At 55.3% G+C, this 20,013-nt stretch overlaps 1 protein-coding gene across 4 annotated transcripts in view; it reads left to right on the top strand.

Annotated features, from left to right (window-relative positions):
• MDGA1 (MAM domain containing glycosylphosphatidylinositol anchor 1) overlaps window positions 1-19,149 on the top strand; it is a 60,612-nt gene extending 41,463 nt beyond the window's left edge. Inside the window, exons 7-17 of one of the 4 annotated variants that reach the window (XM_040473385.1) lie at window positions 110-439; window positions 2,791-3,087; window positions 3,929-4,213; window positions 5,989-6,088; window positions 6,894-7,147; window positions 7,392-7,415; window positions 8,448-8,603; window positions 8,971-9,105; window positions 13,256-13,386; window positions 13,603-13,711; window positions 14,455-19,149. In XM_040473385.1, the coding sequence (XP_040329319.1) occupies window positions 110-439; window positions 2,791-3,087; window positions 3,929-4,213; window positions 5,989-6,088; window positions 6,894-7,147; window positions 7,392-7,415; window positions 8,448-8,603; window positions 8,971-9,105; window positions 13,256-13,386; window positions 13,603-13,711; window positions 14,455-14,546 (1,913 nt within the window). In that variant the 3' untranslated portion in view covers window positions 14,547-19,149. Of the gene's footprint in view, window positions 1-109; window positions 440-2,790; window positions 3,088-3,928; window positions 4,214-5,936; window positions 6,089-6,893; window positions 7,148-7,391; window positions 7,416-8,447; window positions 8,604-8,970; window positions 9,106-13,255; window positions 13,387-13,602; window positions 13,712-14,454 lie in introns of all 4 variants that reach the window. The other 3 variants (XM_040473386.1, XM_040473387.1, XM_040473388.1) reach the window with 3 other exon arrangements.
• The last annotated feature ends 864 nt before the right edge of the window (window positions 19,150-20,013 follow it).

The following is a 20,013-nucleotide window of genomic DNA, read 5'->3' as shown; positions in this document are numbered from 1 at the left end:
TGCAGGGAGGGCTGGTTCAAGGAGAGAAGCTGGGTCTGGATGGGGGTGGGACATAGAGCCTTGGCTTTGGGCCAGCCCCAGCCACCCTTCCCTCCCCATCCACCTGTAGCCATGAAGAATGCTACGTTCCAGATCACCCCAGATGTGATCAAAGAGAGTGAGAACATACAGCTGGGCCAAGACCTGAAGCTGTCATGCCATGTGGATGCGGTGCCCCAGGAGAAGGTGACTTACCAGTGGTTCAAGAATGGCAAGCCGGCACGCATGTCCAAGAGGCTGCTGGTGACCCGAAACGACCCTGAGTTGCCTGCCGTCACCAGCAGCCTAGAGCTCATTGACCTGCACTTCAGTGACTATGGCACCTACCTCTGCGTGGCCTCCTTCCCAGGGGCACCAGTGCCTGACCTGAGCGTCGAGGTCAACATCTCCTCTGAGACAGGTGGGCAGCTGAAGCAGCATGGGGTGTGTGTGTGAGGGAGCCGGAGAGGCCCACAGAGGGGAGGTGGGGACAGTAGCTTGAAAAAAGGAGGCCACAGTGAGGGGAACACCATTTGTTCACGTTGCACACATTTATTAAGCACCTATTATATGCCAGGCATTGTGCTAGGCTCGGGGGTAGAGTGGTGGGCAGATAAGCTCTGCTTACATTGAACTAAGTGGGAAAGCAAACGTTGTTCAGATAGTCTCACAGATAAATATATGACTGCAAACAGTGATACGTGAGAGTCAGGAAAGTTTCCTCAGAATGTTTGATCTGAGATCTGAGGGAGGGGCAGGTTTTACTAGGCAAAGGAGAACAAGGGAGGGTGGAAGAGAAAGGCAGGCCAAAGAATCAGCATGTGCAAAGGCACTGGGGCAGGTAAGCGCATGGGCCATTTGGAGCACCCAAGGAGAGTGCGACTGGGAGAATGGAGTGAGATGTGAGAGAGTGGAGGGGCCAGCAGGGGCAAGATCATGCAGGGATTTGGGTCTTTATTCCGATAATAATAAATAAGAATAATGAAATAATGACTAACATTTATTGAGTGTTTACTATGTGTTCTGATGATTTCATATTGATGTCATTTACCTTCATGGTTTACTTTATGGGATAGTTTATCATCAGTTTTGAGATGAAGAAACGGGCTCAGAGAGTTTAAGAGACTTACCTAAGGTAACAAACAATAAGTGGTGTAGCTGGGATTCAAACTCTAGCAGTCTGACTTTAGAACCACACCTGAAGGGTTTTCATTTTATGCATGACGGAAGTTTGGAAGGGATAATTTTGGAGAGAGTTTCTAGAATCTTATCTCCAGCCCCTAGCCCCTTGCACTGAGGAGCTGGCTGACTTTGACTAAGCCTCTTTAATTCTCTGGGCCTCCGTTTCACCTCTGTGAGACATTGAACCAGATGGCCTCGGAGGTGCCTTCGAATCCTGACTTTTGCACAGGGAGACGACTTCGTGTCCGGGCAGAGTATCCCTTACAAGGGGATCCCATAGCTGGGATACAGGACGAGAGAGGGAAGATGAGGTGGGAAAGGCAGAGACGGGAACAGGACCCTTGGGTTTGCAGACGCGAGGAGTTTGAGTTTTAACCTGAGGGCACTGCAGCCTCAAAGCGGGGAGACAACAGCCCTTTAGCGTGTGAGGGCACAGAAGGTTGGGGAGCTGGGATGTTTTCGAAACAGGGAAATCAACGGGGCGCAGGGCCATTTCCTCCATTTGGCTCATCAGCCTGATGCCTACGGCACGGAAGCTTTTTAAGGGCTTGTGGCAATGATTCAGACCCGGAAAAAGAAATTAATTGGCTCCAAAATACAAAGAGAAAACTGTAAAATTAAAGCCAACACATGTATAAATGTTTACAGAGTATAAATTATGCTAACTAGATAACTGGACCTCAGCTTGCCTTGTAGAGTTATTTATAATTCATATTTGATGTCGGACATTTTAATTTGGTCCATGCCATGTGGGATGGGACCCATGGAAGTCTTTAAAAGACTCTCCAGTTGGGTGATGTGTTGGGTTGGATTAGGTTTGGCGGTGAATAACAGAAAATCCCGAAATGCTACTAGTGGCTTAAACGAGGTAGATGTGTACTATTTTTTCTGGTAAAAGTGAGCAGTCTGGGCTGGAATAATGGCTCTGCTCCACCAGATCCTCAGGGCCCCAGGCTCCATCTTGTCTTGTGACCCTTAGCGTGCACCGCCTTGTCCACAATGGCAGTCCCAGTTGCAGCCATCAATCTGCATCGCAGCCTCCAAGGAGAAGGAAGGGAAGAGGGGCACAGCCTCTCCCTGTGAAGAACCTTATTTTCTGTCACATCCCATTGGCCAGAATTTGGTCACATGGCACAGCTAGCAGGCTAGGGGACATCATGGTTACTCCAGACATTCTATTACTTTGGGAGGAGGGGTAAGGATGTTGGAGGACCGCCTAGCGATCTGTAATAGCACTCCAGAAGACAAGATGGAAGCTTTAATTAGAGCAGGGCCAGTGGGCAGGAGAGAGGGGGTTGAGGGAAGGCATCCTTTGGTAGAACTGTTTAAAAGTGGAACCCCCTTTTGTTGGGGTAAAGGGAAAGAAGGAATAGGCCAGATGACTTCAGCCCTTTTTCCGAGTTGGGAGACCCTCAGGGGTGCAGGAGGTGGGGAGAATGGGGGGAGGCGAGTTGTGCTTTGGAGATGCTGAGGGATCTTTGGGACATCTGGGATGCGCGAGGGAGGCTCCTAGGGGGAGGGGAGCAGAAGCCCCACGGCAGAGGCTAGCGGGGAGCTCTAACCTTGCTCCTACCCGCTTCCCCACCGCAGTGCCGCCCACCATCAGCGTGCCCAAGGGCAGGGCCGTGGTGACAGTGCGGGAGGGCTCGCCCGCTGAGCTGCAGTGTGAGGTTCGAGGCAAGCCGCGGCCGCCGGTGCTCTGGTCCCGCGTGGACAAGGAGGCAGCGCTGCTGCCCTCGGGGCTGCCCCTGGAGGAGACTCCGGACGGGAAGCTGCGGCTGGAGCACGTGAGCCGCGACATGAGTGGGACCTACCGCTGCCAGACGGCACGGTATAATGGCTTCAACGTGCGCCCCCGCGAGGCTCAGGTGCAGCTGAACGTGCAGTGTGAGTCCCATCGCCCCACCTGGACCACATCAGAGCTGTCCCTCCCGGTTCGCAGCCTGGCCTGCCCCCCTCTTCACCCCTTCGTACACTCCAGTCCAACCAGCCCCCTCCAAGTACTGCGGATACCCCTAGAACCTTGCCACCCCCGTGTTCTAAGGTGGGAAGTCTGACCCTTGTCACACTTCCAATACCAAGTGCCCCCCACCCCCATCTGCATTCCCAGGGACCCAGTGAGCAAAGAAATAACTGATTTTGACAGGTAGACACGGGAGTTTGAAAGACTCTCAAGGGAGCACGTTGTGTCTGAGACTATAACGATGAGCGTTAACTCACCTTGTGCCAAGCCCTACTCTAAGAGCATTTTAATGCATGAACTTATTTAACCCTCCACAGCCCTATAAATGGACTCTATCGTTCCCTTATTTTTAACAAATAGAGAAACCGAGTCCCAGGATAAGTAACTTGCCTAACGCCTCACTAGCTAGTTTGAGGCAGGGCTGAGATTTGAACCTAAGGCAACTAGCTCCGGGGATCATGCTCTAAACCCCGACGTTATGCTGCTTTTTCACTACACGGTGGGGTGAGGGGACCCTTTGAGGCAAGACTAAAGGCCCAGTCTGGGAAGCACGGCTGGAGGAAATGGCCGGGAGCGGGGTGGGTATCTGCAGGTCAGGGAGTTCTGAGCGTGGCCATTGTGTTATGTTGCGAGCGTGTATCCGCTCTGAGATCCTTCCAGGCTGCGGGGTGCGGGAGCAGGGTCGAGTGCGTCGCCTTCAATGGGGCCGCTCCTCAAACCCCACTCGGCCCCGCTGACCGCCGCCCCCGCCGCCCCCACCCCCAGTCCCGCCGGAGGTGGAGCCCAGCTCCCAGGATGTGCGCCAGGCGCTGGGCCGGCCCGTGTTGCTGCGCTGCTCGCTGCTCCGAGGCAGCCCCCAGCGTATCGCCTCGGCTGTGTGGCGCTTCAAAGGGCAGCTGCTGCCTCCGCCGCCGGCTGTCCCCGTCGCCGCCGAGGCTCCCGACCACTCCGAACTGCGCCTCGACGCCGTCACCCGCGACAGCAGCGGCAGCTACGAGTGCAGCATCTCCAATGACGTGGGCTCGGCCACCTGCCTCTTTCAGGTCTCGGGTGAGAGTCCCGTGGGTCCCGCCCCACCCAACCGCGCCCACCTGGGACCAGACTCCGCCCCAACTCCACCCCCCGCCCACTCCCGGACTGGGCCGCGCCCCTTTCCAGTTGCCCGTACTGGGTTCAGGCCCCTGCCTTCCCAAGACCCGCCCATGCCAGGTCTAGGCCCCGCCCATGCCGCCCGGACCTAACCATGACGTCGTTTACAGCCAGACCCCTACAGACAGGCTAGATCCCTTCGCCCACGCCCACTCCAGGTGTAGATCGTCTCAAGGTCCGCTTGTACGTGTCCTAAGCCCCCCTCCCCCCGCCCCCGTTTTAGCTCAGCCCCGTTCCTTGGCCTCGGACAGCCCTGCCTCTCTCAAACCCCTCCTTCCCCGGGTTTAGACTTCTCCCCTCCAGTCCCTGGAGCACCAAGTTTGGGCCCTTCCCTCTAAAGACCCGCCCACACCACGCCTAGGCCCTAGTTGCCTGAAGCATAGGCGCCACCCCTTCTAGTCTCGTCCAATCCCAGCTCTCCATTTCTTGCTTTTTTTTTTTTTTTTTGGTAGCAGGTAAGCTCCAGCCCCACCCACACCAGGTTTAAACCCGCCCACTCAGGTCCTGGGCACCGCCCCATCCCAACCATCACGTTTCAAGCCCCTCCTCTTTAATCCGTGGCCCCAGAAGCTGCGGATGGGGGACTCCCTCTTTTCGTGACCCCAGGCCCAATATGAGGGGCCAGAGCTGTAGCTTAGAGGAGAGAAGACGACCCTCAGCAGCCTCTCTGGAACGTCGTGGGTGGCTCTAGTCCTGCCAGCACACATTTCCTGAGCTGTCACCCCACAGATTCAGGCCCCTCCGTACCCAGGAATCCCTCTCAGCCCATCTCATCATCAAGTCACTCCCGGGTGGGCTGTTTGGGGCTGCAGGCGGGCCTGGGTGAGTCAAAGGGCTGAGGTGAGGGCCGAGGGGAATGCATAGTGGCCGAAGGAGTTGCTGATCCCCCCCCCTCTTCATGAGGGAGAGTTGGTTCCCCACCGCTAGACCTGGTGGCAGCACCCCAGGAGGAGAGCCACAGTTGTGCCTGTGCCCTTCTACTGCACCCCAAGCTCTCCCAACAGCCCCTACTGACTGGGTGCCCCTTTAGTCCTCATTTGGATTTCCTCACTCAACAGCAGGGGGCCAGGACGGGTCACTTCCCAGCCCTTCCCCACCCCACCCAGCCCTGCCAGCCAGAGGCCCCTGTGACATTTCCCACCTCCTTCCCCTCTCCCCTGTTCTCCCATACTTTCCTTGTCTCCCCACCTTTTTGTCTCTCTCTGTCCTTCTCCTTTGTCTTCTCTTCCTCGTACCTCAATGTCCTTACCCTTCTTTGTGTCTTTTCCCCCATCCTCTTTCCCTGTGTCCTCTCTGATATCCCTCCCCCGTGTCTTCCCAAATTTCTCTTTTCTCTGGCTTTTCCTTGGCCTTTCCTCTCTGTTCTCACCAATACTACCTCTTGGAATTCCCAATCTCCCTTTTCTCCATTTCCCACCTTCCCTGTGACTGCACCTCATTCTCCCAATCTCCTCCTCTCCCACCGTCTCCTCTTGTCACTATATTCCCTTTCTCTTTGTCTCCCCATGCCCTCTCTCTGTTCCTCGCCATCTTCTTCTGTCTCCCTTTCCGGCACTCCCTCTCTCTGTATCTCTCCCCATCCCCCACCCTCCCCGGCCCCACGCCCCCATCCCCATCCTCTCAGCCAAAGCCTACAGCCCGGAGTTTTACTTCGACACCCCCAACCCCACCCGCAGCCACAAGCTGTCCAAGAACTACTCCTATGTGCTGCAGTGGACCCAGAGGGAGCCTGACGCTGTCGACCCCCTGCTCAACTACAGACTCAGTGTCCGCCAGGTGGGCCAAGGGGGACAGGGGCCCGGGTGCAAGCTGACCCTGGGAATGTCCATCAAGCCGTGGGAAGGGGTTGGAGGCAGGGCCGGACCCCCTTATAGACAACTCTTCAGACCTAGAAAGTGTTCTGGACACAGCAGCAGAAACTGGGAGGCTCTAGGGACCTGCCCCCTCTGGACTCCTGCTCTGGGCACAGGCTTGAGAATTGGGCTGGGTCTGCTGGATTCAGACAGGAAAAAGGGCAGAGCCACCAGCTGTGTTCCCAAAATGTAGAATCTGCTCTCGGGTCAGGAGCTTTTCCTTGGCCTTTCCTTACGCCAGGAGCTTAAGGTGGGGGGTGGGGTCAGTCTTGTCCACAGGATCTCTAGAATGCAAGGCCAGAGCTTTGCGGATGTTTTGTATAGTCTCCTTCGGTGTAGTTCTGCCCAAGGGGCATTAGGTGTGGAGGGTAAAAGTGTGGCTCTGGGGCAGACTGCCTAGGCTAGAATCCAGCTCTGTATGAGCTAGGGCAAACTGCATCTGTTTGGCCTCAGTCTCTTCATCTGTAAAATAGGAGTAATTATAATGTTCCACCTCATAAAAGTGTTATTTTGAGGAGTAAATGAGTTAATAATGGCAAATTACTCTGCATAGCTCCCAGCACACTTTTGTTGTTCAGTACGTGTTGCTATCGTTTACTAAGACAGCCCTAGGAGGCAGGCATAGAAGGAGTGATTGTCCTATCTCACAGATGGGGAAACTGAGGGTCTGGGTTCTTAGTCCTTTATGCTTTCTGCTCCCTGACACTGCTCCCACCCCACCCTCCAAGTCTCACCAGGGCCTGGGCTGGTGCTCTGGTGGAGGGTGTGGCCCGCTGGGCATCTGGGAACTCCCTGTATCTACAGTTGAATCAGCACAACGCCATGGTGAAGGCCATCCCAGTGCGGCGCGTGGAGAAGGGGCAGCTGCTGGAGTACATTCTGACCGACCTCCGTGTGCCCCACAGCTACGAGGTCCGCCTCACACCCTACACCACCTTCGGGGCTGGTGACATGGCCTCCCGCATCATTCACTACACAGAGCGTAGGTGGTGGTGGTGGTGGTGGTGGTAAGGGGGGAGGGGGGCATCCCATACCCTGGGGACCCCTTCCAACCTCACCACATGGGTCCAGAGCTTGGGTCCCCCCACTGTGTCGTGTTCTACTCTGTCACCCCTCTGGACCCCAGTCCTGGTTTCGGGAACCCTGTCCCCTGGTGCCAAGCCTGGGCACCCTCTGTGCAGTCCCACACCTCAGTTCTGACTTGGTTTTCCTACTTTCTTTCTCAGCCATCAACTCTCCCAACCTGTCAGGTGAGACAACTCCCTCCCACTTCTTCTTCCCTTTGGGGACACAAAGACTCCCGTGGTGGGAGGAAAAGACCCTGAGAGATACTCAGAAAATGGGTGGAGGCCAGCAGCTGGAAGGAGAAGCCAAGGGGAACAGGGCTGGGCTTGGAGACATGTATATCCAGGGTTTATTCTGGGGCTTACAGGTGGTTGGGGGGGGGGGGGGTCAGGGATGGGAGACATCTTGAACTCAGGGCCTTTCCTCCTCAGCCAGTACCATTCACAGTCCTTAAAAGAAAAATAGAGACCAGGCTAATCCACATCCCCTGTTCTCTCTGGCAGGGGTACTTAATCTGAGACCCAGGAAGCTGCTCCCCACAAAGGATCTGTATATAGATAGAATTCAGGGGGGTCCGTGATCCTGGAACATGGAAGGGCATACAATTACTTCTTCATTTTCCCTAACTTCTAGCAGAAGTTTAACATCTCCTTCAATGATGAACGTAGGCGACAAACCGCAGTGGTAACATCACTACCTGTGACTTTGTCATCAGTACAAACCTGGTGCTTTCACATCACCTTAAAGTTGTTACAGCTATTTCTAAATATCGTTAACATTCATTAGAACTTCAAAACCACAGCAGTTATTAGACCCAACACTAGATCTTGTTATTTAATTAGATAATAAAGAAGCCCACTTATTATTATTACAACACGGATTTGTGTTTTAAATATTTTGACAGCTGTATCTCAACATAATTGATTTCCTTTGTAACCCTGTGTATTTCATTTTATGCATCTAAAATTATTATTCTGAGATGGAGTCCTTAGCCTTTACTAGATGACAGAGGGTCTGTGGTGCACAAAGTTTAAGAAGTTCTGTTCTGGGAACAAATTTGTCAGGGTCCCAGTTGCCTGCTTTCTCAAGCCCTGAGGTCCTGGGTCCACCGTTTGGATGCACGGGACCTGCCTTGGGGTGGCCAGGGAGGGCAAAGCTGGACCAGGGGACCCAAGGAGCCTGACCCTCTTTGTCTCATCCCCACCCTCACCCCAAAGCAGACAACACCTGCCACTTTGAAGATGAGAAGATCTGTGGCTACACCCAGGACCTGACAGACAACTTTGACTGGACACGGCAGAACGCCCTCACCCAGAATCCCAAGCGCTCCCCCAACACCGGTCCCCCCACTGATATCAGCGGTACCCCTGAGGGTGAGGACATGGCCTGCTGCAACGAATGAAGGACAGCTTCAGGGAGGGGTCTAGTGACAGGGAGGCCAGTCTGAGCGGGGGGAACACAGCCCTTCCCTCAGGGAGACCCAGTCTGAGGGGAGACAGCGCCCTGCCTCAAGGAACCCGAATTTGAGGGGGAGACACAACTCTGTCTTCACGGGGATTCGGAAGAAGAGAGAGTCCAGTAGAGCTCAGAACTGGCCCAGACTCCGGTGCTGTGCTGTGAGGCAGGGCGGACAAGGTGCCATGGGGGTCAGATGAAGTCAAGGCAGTGAAGGAATCAGAGGGGAAGAGGCCTGTGTGGGGTGAGGCGGAGGCTGCTGGTGCATCTGCCCCTTCCCAACAGGCTACTACATGTTCATTGAGACATCAAGGCCTCGGGAACTGGGGGACCGAGCCCGTTTGGTGAGTCCCTTGTACAATGCCAGCGCTAAGTTCTACTGCGTCTCCTTTTTCTACCACATGTACGGGAAGCACATTGGTGAGTCGGAGCTCCAGGTGGTCTGCCCAAGCGTTGCTGGGGCTGGAAGGAGAGAGGGAGTCCACAGGAGGCTGGGTATTGGCCCATGTGAGGCCTGGGCTTCCCAGCTTAGCTGAATCACATATCCTTGGAGGGGGTGTGGGCAGAATCTGGGCAAGGGAGGAAGGCAGAGCCAGCTTGTCTGAGGTTTTGAGATGATGAAGGCTTCCTGAGTCTGCAAAGAAAATGGCTCCAGCCGGACAACATGCAAGTCTTGGAGGAGACAGAGAAAACAGGTAAGAGGTTGCACGTATTGAGTGCCTGTCAGGCGCCAGGTGAGCTCTGGGAGCTCTGTCTCCGTGGTCTCATTATCTCTCACAACCAACAGGCGAGGGCGGTGTTACCATATAAATCAGAGAGGTTAAGCATTTTCCCCGAGATCACACAGCAACCCGAGTTGTCTTCCTCCCCCAAGCCCTAAACACAGAATTGGGAGGGTGCTGTTTTGTGAGCAATGAGAGGAAGTCCTGCTTCTTAAGTGTGGGTGTACATTTGCCCTTGGAAAGAGATGGTAGGAGAGTCACATTAATCAACGAACTCATCATTCAGCCGTCGCTTCCAGAGCTCCTGCTCTGGGGCCAGGCATCAGGCGCTGCTACGAACAGGACCGACCAGTTCCCATCCTCGGGACGCCCGAAGTCAAGTGGGAGAGACAGGCATTGAACAGCTAATTGCAGCAGATAAGATTGAGCAGCCACTGTGACACATGTCCACAGCAAGACAGGGGCCAAGACAGCGGGTAACAGGGACTGACTGTGGGGGCTGAGTCATGGAAAACTCTGCTGAGGAAGTGACAGTCTTTACAATTTTTATTATTTGTTTGTTCACTTATTTAGGGGACAGGCCATGTATTTTGCATGGGTCAAAGGTACGAAAGGTACATAATGAGAGCCCCCTGCTCGTCTCAGTCCTCCTGCTGCCTAGAACCCTTCCCCACAGGCAACCACTGCACTTAGACTTGGGGGCAAGTTTCCAGAAACACTTTATGCCTACAGAAGCCAGTACCTGTGTGTTTGATTTTGCCCCCTTTTATACACACTGTTCTGTGTCTTGCTTCTCCCTCTGAACTGTACATCTTGGGGATCATGCCTTATCAGACCACAGAAAGTTTCACAGTAGAGGAAGTGACTTTAAGCAAGAGTAGACCTAATGGCTCTTTATGGACAAGTCTCCCAGCTAAAGTAGTGGGTCATGCTGAACTGATTAGCCAGGATGGGGTAGGATGGAAGGTTCTGCGTCCACTGGGGCCTCCAGACCATCCACCCAGACCATTGCACTCGTGGCTGGGTCTGGAATTTGTGGGAAGATTCCTGTGGGGTAGGTGGGTTGGGTGACCAGCCCTGCGCTGCCCAGGCCTGTCGTTTCCATTTGGCTCCTCATTTGGCCTTCCTGAGGAAGACTCTGTAAGCATCAGATCTGGACAGGAGGACTTTCCAGTAGGGATGCCATGGAGGGGCCCCCTGTCCCATGTCATGTTACTGCCCTGCTCTGCCCTCTTCATCACCATATTTTCTAGGCCTCTAGTACCTGATCCGGTCCCTGCCTCCTTCTCTGACCTCATTTTCTGCCACTCTCCCCCTTGGCTCCTACTCAGCTTGAGCACACTGGGCTCCTTGCTCTCCTTTAAATACTCAGGGCAGGTTCTTGCCTTAGAGGACTTTGCTCATGATGTTCCCTGGACCGGAACATTCTTCTCCTCCCCTCATTCAAGGTCTCCTCCTCAGAGAGGTCCCTGAAAGCCCCAACTGAAATACCTCTTTATTCCTTTCCCTGCATTATTATCTTTATCATGCCCATCACCAATAGAATGTAAGCTCCAGGAAGGCAGGGGTCTTTGTCTTATTCACTGATGTATCTCTAGTGTCTAGAACAGCCCTTGGCACATAGTGGTGCTTCATTAGTTGAATGAGTGAATGAGAGGGAGGTCTGAGATTCATGAACCCAAAGTAACTTCTAACCATGAGGCTCTATGAAAGTCCTTTTTCAGTTGTGAGCATAGTCATGAAAGGTTCTTCAGTCAGCATTTAATTATTGAGAACCAATACCAGTTTGATGCAGACTTTCCCTCAAAGAGTCAAATGAGGAGGAGACGTTAATCCCAATAACTATCACACCACAGAGCAGAGAGTGGTCTGGGCCTGGAGGGCTGCAGTTGAAGGACCCAGGGTTCACAGGACGCATAGAGGGCTCCCAACTCAAGCCTAGGAAGACTTCTTGGAAGAGAGGACATTGCAAGAAGGATTTGGCCAGGGGAATGTGGTAGGGGAGGGAGTCTCAGGCAGCTGGAAAAGCCTGAGCAAAAGCCCAGAGGCTGGAAAGCTGGGGTATGTCTAGGCTCCAGCATGTAGTCCGCTTTGGCTTTGCAGGAGGCAAGGAAGATAGGGAAGAATGAAGTGAGCAGGCCCACCATTAAGGGAGGCTGAAGGTCTTGGGCCCTGGCTGATCCCTGTGAAAGGCGGTCCGGAAGCCCCCTGAGCAGGGGAGATGCTGGAGATGATGGGGTGCTCGGGGGAGAGGACAGAAACCCAATTTTTGTTTAAGTAGTAAAAAGGAGGGGTTCCCACATTAGTGTCCTGGGGGCAGGGTGGTGGAGGAAGAAGAAAAGGTGGAGATTGAGGGGGATAGGAACAGGGGGAAGAGCTCCAGGACAGGGAAGAGAGAAAGGCCCCTTTGGAGCTGGTGAGGAGCCTGAGAAGTATTGGGGCTTGCCTCCTGGCCCCCTGGAAGCTTGCTGCAGCCCTGTCGTGGCCCCATCTGCCGGTGAGGGTCCCCACCCAGGCCTAGCTCTGCTGCTTGGGAGGGGGTGTTTCTTGCTGTCCAGTTCCCTCCTCTCCCTTCCTCTGCTACCCCACCTGGCAGCTCTGGGCACCAGCTGTCCCCAGACCTTGTGTCTCGCTGGCTCTCCTCAGTCTAAGCCAACTCCTTTCATCTCAGGCAGGTAACATTTGGTGGCTCTCTCCCACCGGGGGTCTGTCTATCTGGTGTCACAGATGGTGTGCCTTTGTCTGTGGGCAGCGCCATGGAAATGCCAGCCACCGGGCACTGTCTAAGATTGATTCCCCTTCCCTCTGAGCTAGGTCTTTCACATCACTGGGGGCTTGAGGTGGGCCGGAAGAGCCAGGAAGGGGCATGACATCGCCTGGGTGCTCTTAGCCAAGCCATGATTCCCTCCTTCTTTTCCGGGGCCCCCAGCACCTCCAGAATTGCAGGCCTCTGTGGCTGTGGGCAATGGGCCTCAGCACCCTCCGTCTAATGCCCTCAAAATTTTACTTTCACTGTGCTTACCATGGCTGTGTAGCACAAATACTAACATCTCTCTTTAAAGCAACTCACTCCTCTTGTCTTAGCTTTGTCCTAAGCATCAGTATTAGAGAAACTGTGAGTTGGAAGGACTGGCTTTATTCATTTCTTAAAACATACATAGAAGTATTGAAAACTTAAAATTTTTAAAGTCCATCCCCATGCCTCCAGAAATCATCCCATGTATCATGCCCTGCCAGGGGTATGCACTGTGTGCTTTGGGAATCCTGCTTTGTGCTCAGTCATCGGCCCTGCCACCCTGGGATAACTCCACTGTTGAGAGGAGGAAGGTGTGTGTGTGTGTGTGTGTGTGTGTGTGTGTGTGTGTGTGTGTGTGTATGCCGGGGTGGGGGGAGGATTGGTTGACTAGAAAGGAAGGGGAGAGGGGCACCTGGGTGGCTCAGTTGGTTAAGTCCCACTGACTTTTGGCTCAGGTCATGATCTCACAGTTCATGGGTTCAAGCCCCGCGTTGGGCTCTGTGCTGACAGCTCAGAGCTGGCCTGGAGCCTGCTTCGGATTCTGTGTCTCCCTCTCTCTCTGCCCCTCCCCTGCTCACGCTCTGTCTCTCTCTCTCTCTCTCTCTCTCAAAAATAAATATACATTAAAAAAAAAAAAACAAAGAAAGGAAGGGAAGAAATGAATGAAAATTTGCAAGTTGTCCCAATGAATTGAAGCCGTGCTGCTGTCTTCAGTGAACCAGTCTGGGATGGTGCTGTGGGCAGTGGCAGAGAGGAGGGTTTGGGGAATGTGGAAGGGTAGGGGCGTCCTTGTCCAGACCTCACTGCCCCCTCCTCTCCATACCCACCACAGGCTCCCTCAACCTCCTGGTGCGGTCCCGGAACAAAGGGGCCCTGGACACGCACGCCTGGTCCCTCAGTGGCAACAAGGGCAACGTGTGGCAGCAAGCCCACGTGCCCATCAACCCCAGTGGGCCCTTCCAGGTGAGTCACCGGGTGTGGGGGCCCCCGAGGTTCTCCCGGCCCTTGGGCCATTGCTCTGACCAGGGAGCACTTAGGAGGACTTCATGCTCTTTCTGGGGAGCTGGGGAGAAACTCAGGCAGGGTGGGGGGGGGGGCTTTCAAGTGGACTGAAGGGAAGGGATCGGGGGCTCTGCATGGCAGAACACCCCTAATCCCTGCTCTCTGACCCCGCCCCAGATTATTTTTGAGGGTGTTCGAGGCTCTGGCTACCTGGGGGATATTGCCATAGATGACGTCACGCTGAAGAAGGGAGAATGTCCCCGGAAGCAGATGGATCCCAACAAAGGTGCCAGATGGGAAGGGGTAGGGGGAGCCGAATCTATGGGGAGCTGTGTAGGTAGGCACCTGTCCGTATCAGGAGAAGGTGCCGGTGTCTGAATGGTGGTTCAGAGTGACTAGGTGGTGGGATGCGTGCGTCAGTGACTATGTGAGCAGGTGTTGGTGTGTTTGGTACCCACCTTGGGCTCCACGTTGGCTCAGGTTATGGGGCATATGTAGGGCAAGGAGAAGACTAACCTCTGCCCTCCTGTGAACTTACTGAGTTATTTACAGTACCCGAGTGCCTCCTGTGTCTGCGTCCAGGTATGTGTGGGTGCAGATGTGAACATGTGCCCCACCCCCCAGGGCCAGGTGTTTGCAGTTATAACAGCTGGAATTTGCTGAGTGATGACCATGTACCAGGCAAAGTACAAAGCCCTACATGTATCTGATCTCATTTAACCCTGATGACAGCCCTCTGGGGTAGCACATACTATTAGACTCATTTTACAGATGGGGAAACTGAGGCCCACTGAGGCCAGTGAATTGCTCCGTGTCTTAGTGAGCTGCAGAGCCAGGATTTGGACCCTCTCAGGCTCAAAGTTAGCCCCCACCCCACGCCACCAGACGTCTGTGCTTACAAGTATGTCTGTGCACAGTGAGGGCAGTGTCTCACTTTAGGTCCCCCAGAGAGAGGGGGAAGCCTGCTAGTCCCTGACATGCTGAGCTGATCAGAGCCCTGGCCTGTCTCCCTTTTCTCTCCTGTCACAGTGGTGGTGATGCCAGGCAGTGGAGCCCCCCGCCAGCCCCACCCACAGCTCTGGGGGCCCATGGTCATCTTCCTCTTGGCGTTGCAGAGATGATGAGAGCTGCGTGGCCCCCCCCCCACCCGGCCCCCGGCACACCAAAGTGTCCGCATCGTACCAAAGACTGACCCCCGCCAGCCGGGGTGCCCAGGGGCAGGGCCGGCCCGCCAGGGAGGGGGCCTGCATTGGCTGCGAGGATGAGCAGAGAACAAGGACAGAGGCCCGGCGCTGAGGCCCCGGAGACAGTCGTTTGACACACGCACACACTCACACACTCACACTCACACACACAGAGATATATTAAAGCACAAGTTTCTATCCGACCTGCCAGCACCTTCTTTTCTGCGGAGACAAGGGACTCGCCCGAATGGCGTCCACCACCCCAGAGACCTCGGCGCCACATAGGCCTTGTCCAACTGCACCTGTGGCGTGTTTCTGACCTTCCCACATTCCTAACTCAAGGCTGAGCCCCGGCCCAGTGGCTTTACCAGACGGGAGCCAGCAGAGGAGCAGACTCAGGAGCCCCACCCTTGGCTGGACTCTGGGACTCCCTGGGATGGGGGAGGCCAGGGGGTACTTTGTGAGCTCCGTGAATGTCCCCGTGCAGGTGATGGCGAGGGAGGTCAGGCGCCTGTTGCACGCACCTCTGTTTACAGGGCGAGAGCTGGAAGGTGGAGATCCCAGGTCGCCCTGATCCCTTGACCTGTTCCTTGGACGTCATATCTCACCTCGATGTACCCTTTTGAAGGGACCCAGCACAGGGTCCTGGGCCTGGGCAGTCTGAAGACTGACACTTTCCCTTCTACCCCATCCAACCCCCACCCCACCCTACGAGGAGCTGGATTCCTGAGAGCACAGTCCCCACCCTAGTCAGCTGGCCTGAATTCAGCACCCACCTGCGTCTCCGAGGAGCCAGGAGGGGTTGGAGGCCGGCTGTTTTCTGGGGTGAGGCTTGACTTTGAGAGGGGCAGAGGAGAAAGCCTGCTTTTGTGAGTTTGTGCCCCCATGGCATTTGGGAATAGAGTGGAAACTTCATTTCTTATACACTTGGCATGAAGGAGTGCCCTGGATAGGAGGGTATACATAGAGGGGGTGCCCCTGAAAAGCACTGTCTAGTTGGCTGCTCCTTTCCCTGCCCAGGGTCAGTGAAGGGGGGGGGGGGGGGGGTGTGGTGGTTTGTAGAGCAGCAGCAGAGGGTGGGGCAGTTGCTGGCCTCCATGTTGCCTGGGAGCCGAGCTCATGCCCTGATCCATGAAAGGGCTCCCTGTCCTTGGGTTCTGGGATGGGAACCTAGATGGGCAGGGTGGAATCTAGACCTGTCCTTCTCAACATCACCCGTGAGACCCCAACCAGCCGTCTATGGGGGAGATGAGGACCAGCTCTTTCCAGGGTGAGCCTTCACGCTTGCGTACGTGTGGCTGTGTGTGTGCGCACATGTGTGCACGTGCGTGGGCCGATCTGTGTCTGTGTAGCACTGTGGGGACGTCTCTGGGCAGCAGTGTGTGCGAATATGAGTCCGCATGTGCAATTACACATATCTGTCTGTGAGGCCGGGTCTAAACCCTGTCTCAGTGTGTGCCTGTGGATGTCGGCATGCACGTCAGCCTTCAGGGGGGACACGAGTGTTTGTAGGGGGCTGGTGGAATATACCACTTCCGGCCCTAGTCTGTAGTCTCAAGCTGCCTGCCACCGCCTGAATTTCTACCTTTCATCCCCTCTAGATGACAAAGAGTTTACAGATGACCCTATTGAAATGCAAGCACCTTTGGTGGGGGTTGTCACAGGGATTCACCCGGAGCATTCTGCAGGGACAGTTGCCCAGAAGGGGCAGCACCGCAATGCCAAGAGGCGGGCAGGGGGCCAGGGGACAGGCCTGTGTGATCATCATCACCCACAGCTGGCAGGGGGCTGGGCCAGGCCTGGAGCAGGGCCTTCTGACGCCTGACCAGCCCGGCTGCCTTCTTGGCCCAGCCGAGGCCTCGGTCCTAAACGAGTGGCTCCAGGTTCCCAGAACACACTTCCATCGCGCTGGCTGGGTATTGTTCCTTAATTGTCCCATCTGTGCAGGGTCTGCTGCCCCGACTAGACTGTGAGCTCCTCCTCTGAGCCTTCCAACCTTCTCCCCCACCCCCGCTCCCAACCTCAACGCCCAGCACAAGTAAGTGGGCCTGTTATGGAAACCACAGCAGGCTTTGCCCAGCGGGAAGGATGATATTAATCGGTGGTTCCCAGCCCTGGCTGCAGAAGAGAACCACCCGAGGGTCTTTTAGAGAGCCATGATGCTTGGGTCCTACCCCCAGAGGTTCTGATTTGATTGGGCTGGTGTTCAGCCTGGCATCAGAAATGTTTAAAAGCTCCCCAGAAGAACCCGGGAGTGGGAACCAGTGGCCTATCACCTGCCAAGTGCTTCCTTTGTGCCCTTGCTGGGGTGGGTATGGAGATCCAGGGATGAAAAGCACCAGGTACTTCCTCCTTGGGACACTGAGGTCCTGGGTCCTCACGTGTGGATGGGTGAGGCTGGTGTGTGTGTGTGTGTGTGTGTGTGTGTGTGCATGCAGGCAGGTCTGCAGGGAGTGTGGGTGTCACTGTGTATTAGCATTAACAGTGTGCGATGAGAGCACTTAGAGTGTGCCAGTCAGTGTGTGGGGGGGGAGGGCGGGGGGAAGATGGGGTCTGCAAGGAAGGAGTGTCTTTGTGCATCTGTGTGTGCCTGTGATTCAGCACCTCTGTATCAGTGTCACTTGTGCTGTGTGTGTCTTTGAGTGCCTGTGGGTGTCAGCACCGTTGTGCTGGTAGGTGGCCCATCAGGACCCCCAGCCCAGGGGAGACCAGGCTGGCAGGATCCAGTGCATCTCCCCCTGGGGCAGTCTCGCCCTCTGGGTCAGGGTGGCTGAGGCATTTTGTGGCCTTAAAACAGGGAGTCCAGGGTCAGCCCTCATGGTGTTGGGGTTTGTTTAGCCCTGTTGCCCCTGATTTGATGTTTTGGGGAGACCCCTAGGGCCCGGTGCTGTACAGTTAGGAGAGGGGAAGTCTCAGCTTGGCTGTCCTGCCCCTGGGACCACAGACAGCCCTCCAGGGTGCCCAGCTAAGCCTGCGGACCACACGCCCATCTCCTGGAATGCCCCTCCCACCTTGCCTTCTCCGGGATATTCTGCCGCCTCTTTCCCTTTCATTCTTTCTCCCTGTGCTCGCTGGCTCAGGCTCTCATGGCCAGGGTGGGCCTCAGAGGTCTGAGCCCCTCACCTTGTAAATGGATAGGAGCAGGGGTGGGGGGGCTGGCCCAAGGTCACATGGCTAGTTGGGGTGGAGCCAGCCTTGGAAGCTGTGCTCTACAGCCCCGAGGGTGTCACACTGCTGGCCACTGCCTCCTGCTGGCAGCCAGACAGCCCTGTCTCTGGGTGCTGGTACAGATGTGACTGGGCACCTGCTCTAGGAAAGGTGCTCCCTCCCTGCCCCAAATTCTGGCCTCTCATCCCAGGCCACCGCCCCTCCCACACCAGATCAGGCCTGGGTGCCCTGTGAAAGCTGCATCCCTCTGCCCACCCAGGCTTTAGCTACTGCCCAGGTTCCCAGACAGAAGGGACTGTTTCCCCTCCCTGCCCTCTGTCTTCACATAAGCCTGGGCTCCGAATGAAGGTCAGTGTGTCCTTGTGTCCTCATCCTGTGGACTTACCCCTGAGGACCAGGAAGGCAGGGGTGAGAGTGTACAAATTCTTGTATTTTCTTTTCCCTGGATTCGAGGGGGTTGGGGGGGGTGGTTTCCAAGGTCTGTCCCAAGGAAAGGGGTGAATGAGCCTGCACTGGGGAGTCCCTGTGGGGCCCCTGGTTGAGGTTCTGGGCTCTGGGGAGCCCTCCTCATTTCCACAGGCAAGATAGCACGCCCCTTTCTGTTGAGTCAGTGCTATGTGTGAGGCTGTGTGTCTGTGAGGGTGAGGGTGGGGGGTGTGCATATGAATGTGTGTGAGGGAATGTGTGTGTGAGGCGTGTGAATAGGTGTGAGGGTATGTGCTGGAGTAGAAGGACCACTCTTTCCTAGAGATCCCTGGACCCTTAGAGCTGGAAAGGACCTTAGAGACCATTTAATCCAGTGCCCACACTGTACAGGTGAGAAAGCTGAGGTCAGAGAGATGTGGCACTTGTCCACCATCACCCCTCCCTCATGTCACCTGCATTCGTTTCCCAGGGGCTCCGCTAGACGTGCCCGCCCTCCTGGCACCTCCCCACCCCCCACCACCGCACCCATAATCACAATCTCAGCTTGACTCTGCAGGGCCCTCTGCCCCTGTGGCCTCCAAGCACCCTTCCTGCCCCAGGTGGCCAGTTCACCAAGGCCTTTATCCCCAACCCAGAAGGGGCAGGGGAAGGAGGGGACTGCTCCAGCCTTGAGGCCTCATAGACGTAAGAGAAAAGCCAACCCCTCCATGCCCAGGCTCACCCCACCACCAAGGTAAAAGCACAACAGGAGACCCTCATTATTGGGTGAAAGGTATTGGGGTCGTTGTAGTCACACGACCCCGTCCTCACCCCTTTGCCTTGCTCTCTGTCTCCACCCCAGCCTCTGTCCCCCCCTTTGTTCCTCTTTCACCCCCAAGCCCCCCGAAATGTAACCTCTAGTTGCGGACGCGGATGTTTCAATAAATAAAGCTGCAGTGTTCTAGTGCTTCGGGTCCGGCTGTGTGTGGGGCGGCAGGTGGGCCGGGAGGGGGCGCTAGTGAGCTGCTGGGGTTCTTTTCAGGTCAGGGGGAAGAGCCTTTCTCTTTGCCACCGGCCGTTATGGGTCCTCCTCTGCCTCCCCGACAGTGGGAACCTACGTTCCGGTCTCCAGCCCAATGAATTCAGTGTCCTCATTCATTTATTCCTTCAAGAAACACTGGCCAAATACCACCTTCGTGGAAGCTTCTGCTAAGTGGGGGAGATGGACACTAATCTAATCATTACACCAGGAAGCACATCATTATCAATACAACTAAGGCTGTGAAAGAAAGTAAGAGCATGTTCTTATTTGGGTTGGAGATTCAGGGATGACTTCTCTAAAGAAGAGGCATTTAGGAGACACCCAACGAATGATTGGGTTGGCCTACCAGGGCAGAGCGGGTCTTCCAAGCAGAGGGAACACAGCATGTGCAGGCCTAGAGGGCTGAAAACCATAGAAGGCTCAAGGAAGGGGGAGGAGGATGAAGAAGGAGGAATAAAGTTGGTCAACCACCGTATGAACTTGGCTTTTTGCTTCTCGGCACCCCGGCCTACCATCCCTCCTCTGCTCCCCTACCCGATCCCCTCACAATCTCTGGGTTCCTTCCTGGCTCCATCAACCCCACTATGCACTCCAATTGGGGCTGCCTCCATCATTCACCACCAATGAGCTGCCCACTTGCCCCTGAATCATTTTGTACCAACCTTGTCCTTTTTCCCAGACCCTCCCAGAATCCTAGAATTTCAGAGCTGAGAGGTCCTTAAAGGTCACTTAATTTCAACCATCTATCACTGTTTTCCTTAGGAGAAATAGCTTGCCTACATCACAGGG

This window comes from Herpailurus yagouaroundi, unplaced genomic scaffold (assembly GCF_014898765.1).
Source record: "Herpailurus yagouaroundi ecotype Mexico unplaced genomic scaffold, PumYag 139, whole genome shotgun sequence".
Lineage (NCBI taxonomy): Eukaryota > Metazoa > Chordata > Mammalia > Carnivora > Felidae > Herpailurus > Herpailurus yagouaroundi.
This window is presented reverse-complemented; position numbering and strand designations above follow the sequence as displayed.